The 14299-nt window shown below is 51.8% G+C and overlaps 1 protein-coding gene across 3 annotated transcripts in view; it reads left to right on the forward strand.

Moving 5' to 3' along the window:
* Positions 1–4470: 4470 nt before the first annotated feature.
* TCF12 (transcription factor 12) overlaps positions 4471–14299 on the forward strand; it is a 95442-nt gene continuing 85613 nt past the window's right edge. Inside the window, exons 1-2 of one of the 3 annotated variants that reach the window (XM_048519654.1) lie at positions 4471–4932; positions 5190–5262. In XM_048519654.1, coding sequence (XP_048375611.1) covers positions 4852–4932; positions 5190–5262 — 154 coding nt within the window. In that variant the 5' untranslated portion in view covers positions 4471–4851. Of the gene's footprint in view, positions 4933–5188; positions 5263–14299 lie in introns of those variants that run through there. The other 2 variants (XM_048519655.1, XM_048519656.1) reach the window with 2 other exon arrangements.

Consider the following 14299-nt stretch of genomic DNA (forward strand, 5'->3'; position numbering starts at 1 on the left):
GAACAAGATCTATCAAGACAGGTAGGCCATCCGCGTTTCCCTCAGATAAAGTTAGGATTGTGTTCTTTATCATCCCCTGCCAGCATCATGCTGGCAGGGGATGATGGGAACTGTAGTCCATAACATCTGGAGGACCGCAAGTTTGACACCTATGATCTACCGGATCACGGCCCACACAGCCCGGGAAGCCCACCACAACCAGTCGAGTCCAGCCGTGAAAGCCTTCAACAGTCCAGAAAATGCGTTGATGTTGGGGACCCCTGACCTACAGCCACAGTCTGCGCATCCAGCCACCCTGAGCCCTGCGGGGGTGTTGGGATCGCTCTGGGGTTGGTTTGGGGCACGAGGAGCAGGTATGTCGAGGTCTGATGGTGCTCTGGACGGCTACATTTATTCATCTTCCCCAGGCTCATGTGCAAACCATTCATGCACTTGGCTGCGATCCAGGCGTGATATGCCAATCCCCCAAATTAGTTTTTCTATAAGTCCATGTTCCGTCAGTGAGAAAGAGCTCACCTCTTTGACAGGTGGAGACAGGTTCATATTTTAGTCCCCGGCAGCAGATAAGGAAGTCACGGCGGGAGACAGCGGCCAGGCTGGTTTTCCCATCAGAAGTGTGACGTTAAGAGAAGGGCAGGGGCTTGCTTTTCACGAGGCCTTGTCTGGAACCAGAAACTTTCAAAATGAAACGTCTGAAACATTTTGCAGCTTGGACAAGTCTGTTTTTTAACGCCTTCTGAACTCAAAGGTAAAGAGGGAGCAAAGGAAAAATTATAACCCTCCACAGATTATTTTCTGGGCTGCAAGGGGCATTGCGCCAGAGGCTGCCCTCTGGACAGAAACTCTGAAGATGGCCGTCCTTGAGGCATCTCGACACACAAGAGGGATCCCAAAACTATCTGAGAGGCACCCATGTTGTGTCTTGCTCTGATGCCAGGCGTTGGTCCTGGTGCCTTTGGCAGGAAGGGGCCAGCTGATTATAAACTGATCTATAGGAAAGGAGCGAGGACCTGGGGGATCCGTAGCTGTTCTCCAGGGTGAATGTGTGGGGCTCAATGAAGGCCTTCACCCCCACCCAGCAGTGGCGTAGGAGCAGCGGCGCAGGAGGTTAAGAGCTCGTGTATCTAATCTGGAGGAACCGGGTTTGATTCCCAGCTCTGCCACTTGAGCTGTGGAGGCTTACCTGGTGAGCTAGATTAGCCTGTACACTCCCACACACGCCAGCTGGTTGACCTCGGGCTAGTCACAGTTCTCTCTGAACTCTCTCAGCCCCACCTACCTCACAGGGTGTTTGTTGTGAGGGGGGAAGGGCAAGGAGATTGTCAGCCCCTTTGAGTCTCCTGCAGGAGAGAAAGCGGGGATATAAATCCAAACTCTTCTCTGTGTAGCAGCGCTTCTCTGGGGATTCAACTTCAGAATATTTCTACAGGGAAGCTGGGGACCAAACACTCCTTTTTGGGGGGGGGGATCTCGACTTGGAGCTCTCACAAGTATTTTGGCACACCTTCTTTAACCCCCCCTCCCCCTTCTCCAGTCTGTGAACAAACCTGACTGGAGTATGGAATTGATGTCATCTATAGCAGTTGTTTATTTGGGAGGCTAGGTGTTTGACCTGGAATGCATTCTTTTTAAGTAGTGCTGTGATTTTTAAAAATGGTTACAATGGTGAATTCATTTTGTTATTTAGGGGCCTGGCTCGCCTAAACCTTTCTTTATCAGCAGTGGCGTAGTGGCTAAGAGCAGGTGCATTCTGATCTGGAGGAACCGGGTTTGATTCCCCGCTCTGCCACTTGAGCTGTGGAGGCTTATCTGGGGAATTCAGATTAGCCTGTACACTCCCACACACGCCAGCTGGGTGACCTTGGGCTAGTCACAGTTCTTCTGAGCTCTCTCAGTCCCACCTACCTCCCAGGCTGTTTGTTGTGAGGGGGGAAGGGCAAGGAGATTGTCAGCCCCTTTGAGTCTCCTACAGGAGAGAAAGGGGGGATATACATCCAAACTCCTCTTCTTCTTCTATCTGGGGCAAATTTGGTTCCAAATCCAGGTAATCATCCAGACATAGATTAAGTGGACCTCCCACACGTGGTTTGCGTGTCAGCCAAGGATCTAGGAGACTTAGGGTCAAATCCACACTCTTGCTGGGTGACCTTGATCTAGTCATACAAACTCAGCCTAACCTACCTCACAGGGTTATGATCGGGATAAAATGAAAATGGGGAGAATAACGTTGTAAATCATTTTGCATCTCTGTTGGGGGAAAGGTGGGGCATAAACATGGTACATAATGCTTGTATGTAAGCTGCCCAGAACCCAGGGGTATAAATGTAATAAAACAAAACAAATGCTCGTTCAAATATCCTTTTTCCTGTTGTTCCTTTCCTTGGTTGCCTGTAAACTTAGTGCCTCTTAGTTCCACTCCCCTGCTTGGGAATCAAGCTCTCTGAAACTAGGAGCCAGGGAGGGGACGGAGCTGCAGGGCTACTTTACCCCCTCCCCTCTTGCTCATTAGTTGTAGATACTTGTTCATGCTGGTGGCCGGGATGCTGTAGACATTTTGTCAGCTCGCCATTTGAGGATTGCAGCGGCTTATCGATTGCTTCTTTTGCCTCATCCATCACTGGCGTACGTGGGGGTGACATTTGATTCCCCCTTCCCCCCCCCCTCCTGCTTGCAGCCTGCAAAAGTGCAGCATAGTATCCTTTTTGTGCCAGAACCAAATGTAATAAAAGTGTTAGGCTTCCATGACTGCGACTCGGAGCTGTGCAAATACTCGTCCTGAAAATGCAGAGATGTGTGGTGTCTCTTGAACGGACGGGCCATCCATGGGGGCAAACTAGTGCGTGTGTGTGTGTGGGGGGGGGGGGGTTAATGCATTTTGCCTTGTTCTTGGAACAACCAAGCCACCTTACACCCAAGGCTAACACACTTGTCAGGAGACAGGATTAATTTCTCCAAATATTTGTAATGTAAACAATTCAGATATATTATACACAGTCATATGGATTCTCCATATAGGGCAGGAGTGGGCAATTATTTTTTCCATGATATTGTTTCCAAGAAACATAAAATATTGTGGAGGGCCGGGCCAAAAGGCAGGGGGGCCAGTCAGGGTCATCCGGCGGGCTGGATGTGGCCCGCGGGCTGTATAATGCCCAGGTCTGATATAGGGTTTCAGATCCTCTGAAGATGCTGCCAGCCACAGATGCAGGCGAAACGTCAGGAGAAAAGGCTACTGGAACACGGCCATACAGCCCGGAAAACCCGCAACACCCTAGTGATTCCGGCCGTGAAAGCCTCCGACAACACATTCCGCAGATAGATTCTCAAGTAACTGCTTATATAAACATAAAGCAGCTAACGGGACTTGATAAGCGACTTAAAAGGAAGAGCCCCACTCCTCTAAGTACAGGAGTAATCTATCAGCCCCACATACCTGTGCTCTCCTTCAAGGAAAACCCCAAAGCCTGTACTTTGATTGAGCCAGAATGGCTCCAAAGATCAGGATTTATTTGGGGGGGTGGAGAGGGGTGAATTGCTGGGTCTGCAGCTGAAACTGCCTGGAAGACCCCTGTGAAGCCCCCCACCCACCCTCCCTCCCTCTGAGCCTGCTGCTGCCCATGCTTAGATGCGGTGAAGCGCACGAAGGCCGGAGGATCCGCTGCAGGAGGACACTTCCTTCCAAGATGCAGCAGGGCTGGTTTCCTGCACACGAGGGTCGTCGTTCCCTAGCAGGTGCAGCAGCCCCCCTCCCTCCAGCACGGGTCCCAAACTGGGGGGGGTCCTCCTGTGGTCAGCAGCAGCAGCAGGGCCTTGGGCGAGGGGCCCCCCTCGGCTGGGAGGGGGGCGCAGCAGTGGCGTGGGAGGTTAAGAGCTCGTGTCTCTCATCTGGAGGAACCGGGTTTGATTCCCCGCTCTGCCGCCTGAGCTGTGGAGGCTTCTCTGGGGAATTCGGATTAGCCTGTCCACTCCCACACACGCCAGCTGGGTGACCTTGGGCTAGTCACAGCTTCTCGGAGCTCTCTCAGCCCCACCTACCTCGCAGGGTGTTTGTTGTGAGGGGGGAAGGGCAAGGAGATTGTCAGCCCCTTTGAGTCTCCTGCAGGAGAGAAAGGGGGGATATACATCCAAACTCCTCCTCCTCCTCCTGTGCAGCTGGCGGGGCCGCCACCACTCAGCCCCCTCCACGGGGGGATCTCCGGGTGGGACCCAAGCGCGGCTTCTCCGGCCTCCCCCGCAGGGCTGGCGGGAGGGAACGAGGAGGGGCTGGGCGTGGGGGGGGGCTCTGAGGGAGCGACGGGAGGCGGCGCTGGTAGCCCCCTCCCCCCGGTGGCTGCGTGGCCGCGCGCCTCCCCCTCCCCTGCGGGCGGGCGGGCGGAGGGAGCGGGGCTCGAGGGAGGCGGAGGCGGTGCTGCGGCCGCCAGGCGCGGGGGGATACGCGGGGGGAGGGGGGGGCGGCGCGAGCGCGGGGGGCGGGGCGGAGGCTGAGGCGGAGGGGGGGCCCGCCTTCCGCCCGCCCCGCGTCCTCTCAGCGGCGGCGCCCCGACGGGGGAGGGAGGCCTCCTCCTCCTCCTCCTCCTCAGCCTTGTCCGCGGCGGCCGGGACCGGGTCGAGGCGGGCGGCGGCGGCGGCTGCGCGAGCGGGCCGGGCCGGGCACTACTTCCCGAGGCGCTCCACGGCCGCCGCCTGCCTGCCTGCCTGCCTGCCTGCCCGCGTTGGTGCCCGTGCGGGGGGGGGGGGCGGCGGCGGCCCCTTCTCCTCCTCCCTCCCTCCCTCCCTCCCTCCCAACCTCCGGGCAGGCGGGTGAGGCGCCCTCGAGGCCCTCCCTCCCTCCCTCCCTCCCTCCCTCCCGCCATGAACCCGCCGCAGCCGCCGCCGCGCATGGCCGCCATCGGCACCGACAAGGAGCTCAGCGACCTGCTGGACTTCAGCGCGGTGGGTGGCCGCGCCTCCTCCTCCTCCCTCCTCCTCCTCCTGCGCGGGACCGGGGAGGGAGGGAGGGAGGGAGGGGGGGGGCCCGGCGCCCACGTGCGAGCCGGTGCGGGTGGCGGGGCCGCTTCCGCGCCCCCCGAGTGCCAGCGTGGCCGGGAGGCGGCCGGGCTCCGGTGCCTGTGGCGGGAGCGGCGGGGGGGGGGGGTCGCCGCACCAGCCGCGCCGGGCCCTGACCTGGAGGCGTCCGCTTTGCCTTGCAGATGTTTTCCCCGCCCGTGAACAGCGGGAAGACCAGGCCGACCACGCTGGGCAGCAGCCAGTTCGGAGGATCCGGTAAGGAAGGAGGGAGGGTGGGGCGGGCGGGCGGGCGGGCGGGCGGGCTGCTGCTGCTTCTGGAGTTGCCCGGTTTGAGCTGCAGGAAGGACACTTGTCTCGCCCTGTCTGCTAGTGTAGCTGCTGAAGCTGGCCTGATTCTCTGATCGTGCGTTAGATGGCTGCTGAGACGCCAGGCTGGAGGCCGCTGCAGGGTGGGTTGCTGCTGTAGGGGAAGGAAGGAAGGAAGGATAAAAGGATATCGAAGAGATAGAAAAAGTGCAGAGAAGGGCAACGAGGATGATTGAAGGATTGGAGCACCTTCCCTATGAGGAGAGGCTGCAGCGTTTGGGACTCTTTAGTTTGGAGAGGAGGCGGCTGAGGGGGGATAGGATTGAAGTCTATCAAATGATGCCTGGGGTAGAAAATGTTGACAGAGGGAATTTTTTCTCTCTTTCTCGCAATACTAGAACCAGGGGGCATTCATTGAAAATGCTGGGGGGAAGAATTAGGACTAATCAAAGGAAACACTTCTTCACGCAACGTGTGATTGGTGTTTGGAAGATGCTGCCCCAGGACGTGGTGATGGCCACTAACCTGGATAGCTTTAAAAAGGGCTTGGACAGATTTATGGAGGAGAAGTCGATCTATGGCTACCAATCTTGATCCTCCTTGATCTGAGATGGCAAAATACGCCTTAACAGACCAGGTGCTCGGGAGCAGCAGCAGCAGAAGGCCATTGCTTTCACCCTCCTGCATGTGAGCTCCCAAAGGCACCTGGTGGGCCACTGCGAGTAGCAGAGTGCTGGACTAGATGGACTCTGGTCTGATCTAGCAGGCTCCTTCTTATGTTCTTAAGGCCATTGCTTTCACCTCCTGCCTGTGAGCTCCCAAAGGCACCTGGTGGGCCACTGCGAGTAGCAGAGAGCTGGACTAGATGGACTTTGGTCTGATGCAGCTGGCTTGTTCTTATGTTCTAAGGAAGGAAGGAAGGAAGGAAGGAAGGAAGGAAGGAAGGAAGGAAGGAAGGAAGGTGGCAACACATTGGCTTCCAGAGGTGGACAGCGGTGGAAAACCCCTGGCAGTTTTAGCCTGGTGTCATCTGGCTGGTGTTCACAAGCAGCGTTTGTCTTAAACGTTGCTTACTGTGTCTTTCATGTTATGGATTCCTTAGGGTTAGTTATTTGCAGTTTAAAGTAACCTGCTCAGTGGTGGCCAACCTGTGGCACTCCAGGTGTTCATGGACTACAATTCCCATCAGCCCCTGCTGGCGGGAATTAGAACATAAGAACATAAGAACAAGCCAGCTGGATCAGACCAAAGTCCATCTAGTCCAGCTCTCTGCTACTTGCAGTGGCCCACCAGGTGCCTTTGGGAGCTCACCTGCAGGAGGTGAAAGCAAGGGCCTTCTGCGGCTGTTGCTCCCGAGCACCTGGTCTGCTCAGGCATTTGCAATCTCAGATCAAGGAGGATCAAGATTGGTAGCCAGAGATCGACTTCTCCTCCATCAATCTGTCCAAGCCCCTTTTAAAGGCTGTTATCCAGGTTAGTGGCCATCACCACCTCCTGTGGCAGCATATTCCAAACACCAATCACACGTTGCGTGAAGAAGTGTTTCCTTTCATTAGATCCTAATTCTTCCCTCCAGCATTTTCAATGGATCCCCCCTGGTTCTAGTATTGTGAGAAAGAGAGAAAAAATTATCTCTGTCAACATTTTCTACCCCATGTATAATTTTGTAGACTTCAATCATATCCCCCCTCAGCCGCCTCCTCTCCAAACTAAAGAGTCCCAAACACTGCAGCCTCTCCTCATAGGGAAGGTGCTCCAGTCCTTCAATCATCCTCGTTGCCCTTCTCTGCACTTTTTCTATCTCCTCAATATCCTTTTTGAGATGTGGCGACCAGAACTGGACACAGTACTCCAAGTGCGGTCGCACCACTGCTTTATATATTGTAGTCCATGAACATCTGGAGTGCCACAGGTTCGCCACCACCAGAATGGCAGCTGACCGAGGGAAAAGCAGCCTGTTCATTGAGGCAGAGCCAAAGGGAAAGCAAGTATATAATAACTGCAGGCCTTCAGCTGGTGGTGGCATGGGTATGTTTTTGTGGATGTGTGCCTGAGCAATACACCATTTAAAACTTGTATGTGTTTGGATATAGTGGCGTTTAGAGGAGCATGGAAATCTGGCATTGCGGAGCTGAGAGAAATGTTTTGAGTCTTTCACCACAAATAGGATTTGAATTTGGGCGAGGAGACTGAATATCCCTTGCAATGTTAGCAGAGCAGCTCAGGAACTGAGTCTTCTGTTTTTGGTCCTTGTCCAGCCCCCGCCCCCCGCTGAGATGGCATGCATATTCTTTTTCCTCTTCCTCTTCATAGTAGGCATAATGTAGGTGTTAATTCACAACGAAGAACAGTTTTGATCAAACAGTGGTGAGGCCACCTGAACCTCTTTATTTGGGGAGGCGAGGCAATTTTTATACTGAAAATACACTGCTGTCCTTGGAGAGCAATTAATTTTGGGGAGGGGGTTAAATTGTGATGGCTTCTAGGACAGGCACTTTTGGTGAAAGCATATTGACCAAATAGTGACCAGTATATCTGGGCAGAGCTGATAATTCACAATATTTTAAGTTTCAGTTTTGATGGCTCTGGAGTAAACATAACTTCGTCTCACGGGCTGAATATTTTTCTCTCCGTTTCTTCTGAAAAGGTTTCTTTGTTTGAGCCACCTGTGGTTAACGTTAGATCTGCACCAATGTTAACATTAATTGTGGCTGGCCCAAAGCATAGTTTTCACATCTGTTTCTAACTATAGCATTTAACATTGGTGCAGGCATGAGGGAGGAGAGGGGAGGAGGCCTGGCAGGGAGGAAGGCAGGTGGGCTAAAATACTTCCTGTATGGCTGGCTAGGAGAGTCTTGGCAACTAGTGAGAAAGCAGGCGGGGCTGCAGTGTGGAGAGTCCCATTATGGTCCCCGAGCCTCCAAGCCTGTGATTTTCCAAGGAACCCTCTTTGGAGTGCTTAAGGCAATCATGTGTAGTGTGCACAGTGTTCTGAGCTGTCAATTGTGAGCGCTGGCAACAAACCAGCATCAACCATCTCTCTCCTGTATATGAGCACTAAACGGAATGCGTTCCCATAGTATGATATGCCTTTGCCGTCTGATTCATTGCGGATCTCGAGTACACTGTGCTTAGTGCTTAGTATCCACTGACCAGAGTTTTGTCATTAAATTCCTACGCTTCATATTCACCAGCGACCGTTATGTGTCTTTGCTACCTACTGAATTTTTACTTGAGCCTCCGAAATATTTCTGTGCAACTGTTAATCCCAACAAAGTGCGGGGCGGGTCGGTTGGTTTACAGTGTATTTGGGCCTCAAAGAATGTATGGTTTTGAAAAGGTAAAATCTGAAACCGACGATTCACAAATCTTCCAGAACGTGAGTCGTGCATTTGTAGTTTTCTTACTCCTTTACATTTACCCCATCTCCCCGATTTAATTAGATTACACTTTTTATTATTGTTGTACTGTTGTCTATGCCAATAAAGGCTTGCTGCTGCTGCATTTGTAGTTTAGATATTTTTTTCTATGAAAATAGTTTATCATGTGATCATAAGACTCGGTGTGTCTGTCTTGTCATAAAAGATGCTGCATTGTTCTTTGATGAACTGACTTCTTTATTCACTTCTGGACCACGGATTTGTTTCATACCATCCTAGCTTTCATTTCCTAGCCATGTGTTCCATGTATGGAACGGAAGATTTCGTCTGGGATCCGTTCAGAAGTTTTTATAAAACTTAAGTTTAGGATATTTGAAAAATGATTCGTGCATCCATATAGAACAAGCAGCCCTGCTCGTTTTGTATGTCAGATATATCCACCACGGTGTTGTTGGTGGTTGACATCTCAGGGTCTGCATCGTGAATGAGGGGCAGTGGGATTTTGGCTGGCTGGATTTCAAGCTGGCTGCGGTCAGGTGTTTTCTGTTCTTCCAGCATCACTGGGAGAGCATGTGTGGTTTTCTGGTGGCAGGGAAGTGTGGTTTGCATCTTCGATTCTTAAAGACTTTTTAGTTTCCAAGTATAAAATGGGTGTTGAGGCAGCCCTTCTCTGTTACATGGGCCCCTTCCGCACACGCAAAATAATGCGTTTTCAAACCACTTTCCCAATTGTTTGCAAGTGGATTTTGCTATTCCGCACAGCTTCAAAGAGCACTGAAAGCAGTTTGAAAGTGCATTATTCTGCATGTGCGGAATGAGCCTTAGACCCATGAAACAGGTTTCTTAGTCACAGTCCCTTGTCCGATGTAGCATAAACCTTCTTAGCAACTGTGGTCGTAGGGCTATCTGGACTTCAGTTCGCATGTGAAAGTTTTAGCTGTTTTAGCTTATTTGACAACTTCGTTGGGAAAGACTGTTTATTCTGATGTTAACCAGTTGGAATTTGTTTGTTTTGCATAACTGCAGGCAGCCCTGCCTGTCTTCCTGGATGGAATCAGACCAGTGCTAGCCAGATAATGTGCTAAGGTATTTCTATTAAGTCCAGATGTGAGGGATCTTACCTGACTCCGTAAAAGAGGAATGCTTTTGTGAGCCCTCCGATCATCGCAGACCCCAGTCCTAGACAGACGGAAGATTTTGTGGGTTGCTTTCATGGTGCCCAAGCGCATGAATATTGCCCACCCCCCATCAGAGTATTTTTTTTGTATAGCTCTGGTACGACCCGAGAGCTACATTTGTGGGTTTCTTTTGAATGGGTTCATTACTATTTGTTCACCTGGTGGTTGGGTCTGAAGCCGTAGTTCCTTTTGTATGCGATGGCATAGTCAGAGCACTTTTCTGTTGTGTTGCCCAACTGTTGTCAGTTGAGTTAAGGTATTATAAAGATCGGACGGAGTGATGAGGCGTCTGGGTTCGTGGCCCGAGGGTTCTGGGAGGATATTCTGTTGAGGATCAGCTTAAAGATAAAGGTGAAGGACGAAGGAGTGCAGAGTGGAGCTCTGCAGAGGCACCTTGGTTTGTCGACAGGTTTGCCCGCTTGCCTGCCTTGTCTAAAATCTATATTCTTATGTTGTGGGCTGGTGCTAAGCAGAGGAGATTCCGTTGATTGTGCCAGCCTGCCAGCTGTTGCCAGCTCAGCTTGCAGAACTGGTCAGGTTTAGGTGGATAGGTGGGTAATCACTTTTGCAGCAGCAAGCTTGACTTCTACTGCGAACGCTTCCTTGCAGGAGTCCTCCCTGATCATAGAGTTCTGTGAAGAGTTTCTTGCTGACCCCGGGACAGCGTGTAATTTGCTGCCTCTGAGCCTAGCCAGCCAGCCAATCTGTTCTGTGGGGGCATTTTTCATCTGGATACTGAGGAGGTACACTCAGATAATTTGGAAGCTCGTAGTGATGACTGCAAGTCCTGCCCACCAAGACTTGGGCACTGCTGGTCTGACAGATCAGCAGAACAGAAGTCACTCTAGCCAGATGTTTAGATGATCTGAAATACTACTGCCAAATCCATTCCTGATCCTTAACCTTCATCAGTTGTCCATGCATCTGACGGGAATAGCTTGGTTAGTGGCTGGTTCTTTTAAATTTTGGTTGTCAAACCCCTCCCCTGAAGAAACCTCTCTGAATCCTTTTTTTTCAGAGTTGTCTAGTAGCAAGTATTCCATCCCCTTAGGCAAGGGGGCCAAAATGGATTGTATAGATACATTTCGGTCTGCATTTTGGAAGAAATTTGGTCACCCTGATCAGAAGCCTTTTGCTAGGAGAGAATACTCTGGATCATTTGGTGGCTTGCCACATCATTGGCTGTAGAATCTGATTCCAGCTGGTCATGGAGTGTAAAAGTTATAAATGCCTTAGTTTTCTACAAGCAAAACTGCAAATGTACCCAATAAGAGAATGTCCTGCTGATTGATGCCCTCAATGCTGTCTTAGCTAGAGAGAGAGAGAGAGAGAGAGAGAGCTTGGTTCTCAGTGAAACTTTCAGTTTTCCTCTGAGGCTTGGGAGCAGTTCCTGCCCCCTCTCCCTTCTGGTCTTTTCCCCCTCTGGCAAGGTAAGGCAGTGAGCTACTTTTTACCCAGCCTGTGGGTAGATGTATCACAGTGGCTTGAGGGAGAGGTGGAAGGGCCATCAAGGACAGCCAGAGGCATGGGAGCCCTGCCTGCCTGCCTGCCTGCTTTCCTTCATGAAGATCAGGTATCCTTCTAGGGCAGTGGTGGCGAACCTATGGCACGGGTGCCAGAGGTGGCACTCAGAGCCTTCTCTGTGGGCATGTGCAAACACAGTCCCCCCCCCCCACACACACATCTAGGCTGGCCTGGGCCGCTGGGCTCTATTATTAGCATTAAACCTAAGACCTAGTCTTGGGGAAGCCGTGTAGGTAACCCTGTTAAGCGCTGTTAAACCCCACTGATTTTCATGCAAAGAACTAAAGCACGATCCTTTACCTGGGAGTAAGCTCGGTTGCTGGCAATGGGGCTTGCTTCTGAGTAAACCCTCCTAGGGTCGTGATTCACCCGTTGGAAGAGTTGCACAGTTGCTTCAAAGCAAAGCCACCGACTACCACCAAGCTTACTCCCGAGTAACGCACGCCTCGGAGCCAACTGTTTTTTCTGAACTAAAACCTCAGTATTCAGGTTAAATTGCTGTGTTGGCACTTTGCGATAAATAGGTGTGTCTTGGGTTGCAATTTGGTCTCGAAAAGGTTCGCCATCACTGTTCTAGGGGCAGAAATGCATCTTCCACTTAAGAACGGTATATGCCTAGTGCCGTGGTGGCGAACCTTTGGCACTCCAGATGTTATGGACTACAATTCCCATCAGCCCCTGCCAGCATGGCCAATTGGTGGCAGGGGCTGATGGGAATTGTAGTCCATAACATCTGGAGTGCCAAAGGTTCGCCACCACTGGCCTAGTGTATCTTTAAAAGCACTTCACTCATTCTAAAAGAGAAAGCATTTTGCAGTACTCAACAGAATTTCCCATTTTTTTCTGCAAACTCCCCTCCCCCCAGGCAAAATGGCAGCAGCCCCCATGGTTTTGTTGTTCTGAATTCTTCCATTTGTTTTTTTTGAGGGGCGGGGGCCTCCCTGTGCCCGCTGTTGGTCCTGCTGGAGCAAATGCCGCTGTGGGAGGTTGATCGTGGGCGTAACTGTTTACTTCTGCGCTGTTCTGGAGTTCTCCGTGCTTTTGGTGAAGTGCTGAAAGGTGGTAGGATTGTGCAATTTTTTGTTGCCACCTTTTTGTGTGGGCGTCTGCAGGCTCATTCCTCGCTCGGCAGGGTGTGGCCGCTTGATGGAAACATACAAGGCCTTGGAGGCAGGTGGCTGAAGCCGGCTCCTCCCTCCCGTTTCATCTGATGCAGATTTTTTTGTTTTGGGGACCTGAGCGTGGGTGACCAGAATCCCAGTAAAGCAGAGGTAACGGTCCTAGCAGCGTGATCCAGTTTGCTGCTGCGGCTGGAGGCAGCGTGGCGAAGGTGGCCCCGGGCTTCTTCCAAAGGGGCTTCCAGCAGCGCAGAAGAGAGGGAGAGCCAGAGAACTCTCCTGCCGCCCAATTCATTCCATTACTTGCAACATTTGAGTGGAACCTGCTAACTGATTGGCAACCAGTGGAGTGACTGCAGCATGGATAGCAATGTGCGTACTCAGCCTCGCTCATGATAGTAGCTGGGCTGTGGCATCCTGTAGCAGCTGGAGTTTCCTAAAGGTAAAGTTTCCACTTCAGTCGTGTCCAACCCTGGGGTACCACTACAGGCAGTGATTTTATAGGCAAGCCTCTTTTGTGGGGTAGTTTGCCATTGCTTTCCCCGGCTATTCTTTACCTCCTAGCTATGAGCTAGGTCCGTGGTGGCGAACCTTTGGCACTCCAGATGTTATGGATTACAATTCCCGTCAGCCCCTGCCAGCATGGCCAATTGGCAATTGTAGTCCATACATCTGGCCAATTGGAATTGTAGTCCATAACATCTGGAGTGCCAAAGGTTCGCCACCACTGAGCTAGGTACTCATTTACCGACCAAGAAATGGATGGATGGCTGAGTTGACATGAGCCAGCTGCCAGGATATCTGACCCACAGGGGGCTCAAACTCTTGACCGTGTGAGTGGCAGTGCAAGCACTTAACCACTACGCCACGCGGCTCCCAGGCTCCTAGCTGACTTCAACGGTAGACCCACGTACAGACCGTTAGAGTAGTCTAGCTTCAGGGCAACTGTGAGCAGGTTGGCTGAATCATGGTAGGGAGCCATCTTCCAGGTTAAATGGGAGAAAAAAGTGTTGCCATTGTTGTTGTTGCATTAATTTGCTTTTCCGGCCTGGTACATCCTCATGACTGGTGACTGAGTCATTGAGGGGCAGCTGAGCTCCGTCAGAAGTGGGAAGCCCGATATCCTTAAAGACCTTAATCTTCTTGACCAGCATTACCTCCATCGTGTCAGAATTAATTTTCCGCTGGTTCACCTTTAGTTATTTAATCCCAGCAGCCGGGCAGAGCGCAGAATCTGTACAGCATCGCCAGGTGATTTGGATAAAGAAACGTACATCGGGGTTCCTTCAGCATGTTGGTGACAGACAACTTAAAACCCATGAATGATTTCTCCTAAAGGCTCTACTTGGAGGATAAGAACATAAGAAGAACATAAGAACAAGCCAGCTGGAGCAGACCAGAGTCCATCTAGTCCAGCTCTCTGCTGCTACTCGCAGTGGCCCACCAGGTGCCTTTGGGAGCTCACAGGCAGGAGGTGAAAGCAACGACCTTCTGCGGCTGCTGCTCCCGAGCACCTGGACTGTTAAGGCATTTGCAATCTCAGATCAAAGAGGATCAAGATTGATAAATGGCACATAGGATAAGAATGACCACAGGACAAGTCACACCACTGATGCCACGTCAACCCTCTTTGAGTCCAGTTCATGAAGAATGATTTGAAACAATCCCAAGGGCACCTCTTGAGACTTCTTCTTCCAGATGTCTCAGCAAGATGGTGTTGGCCACCATGTCCACGGCTGCTGATGAATCCAGTAGGAGAAGCAGAGAAGGTGCTTGTGACCTGGTG

Source organism: Sphaerodactylus townsendi, linkage group LG17 (assembly GCF_021028975.2).
Source record: "Sphaerodactylus townsendi isolate TG3544 linkage group LG17, MPM_Stown_v2.3, whole genome shotgun sequence".
Classification (NCBI taxonomy): domain Eukaryota; kingdom Metazoa; phylum Chordata; class Lepidosauria; order Squamata; family Sphaerodactylidae; genus Sphaerodactylus; species Sphaerodactylus townsendi.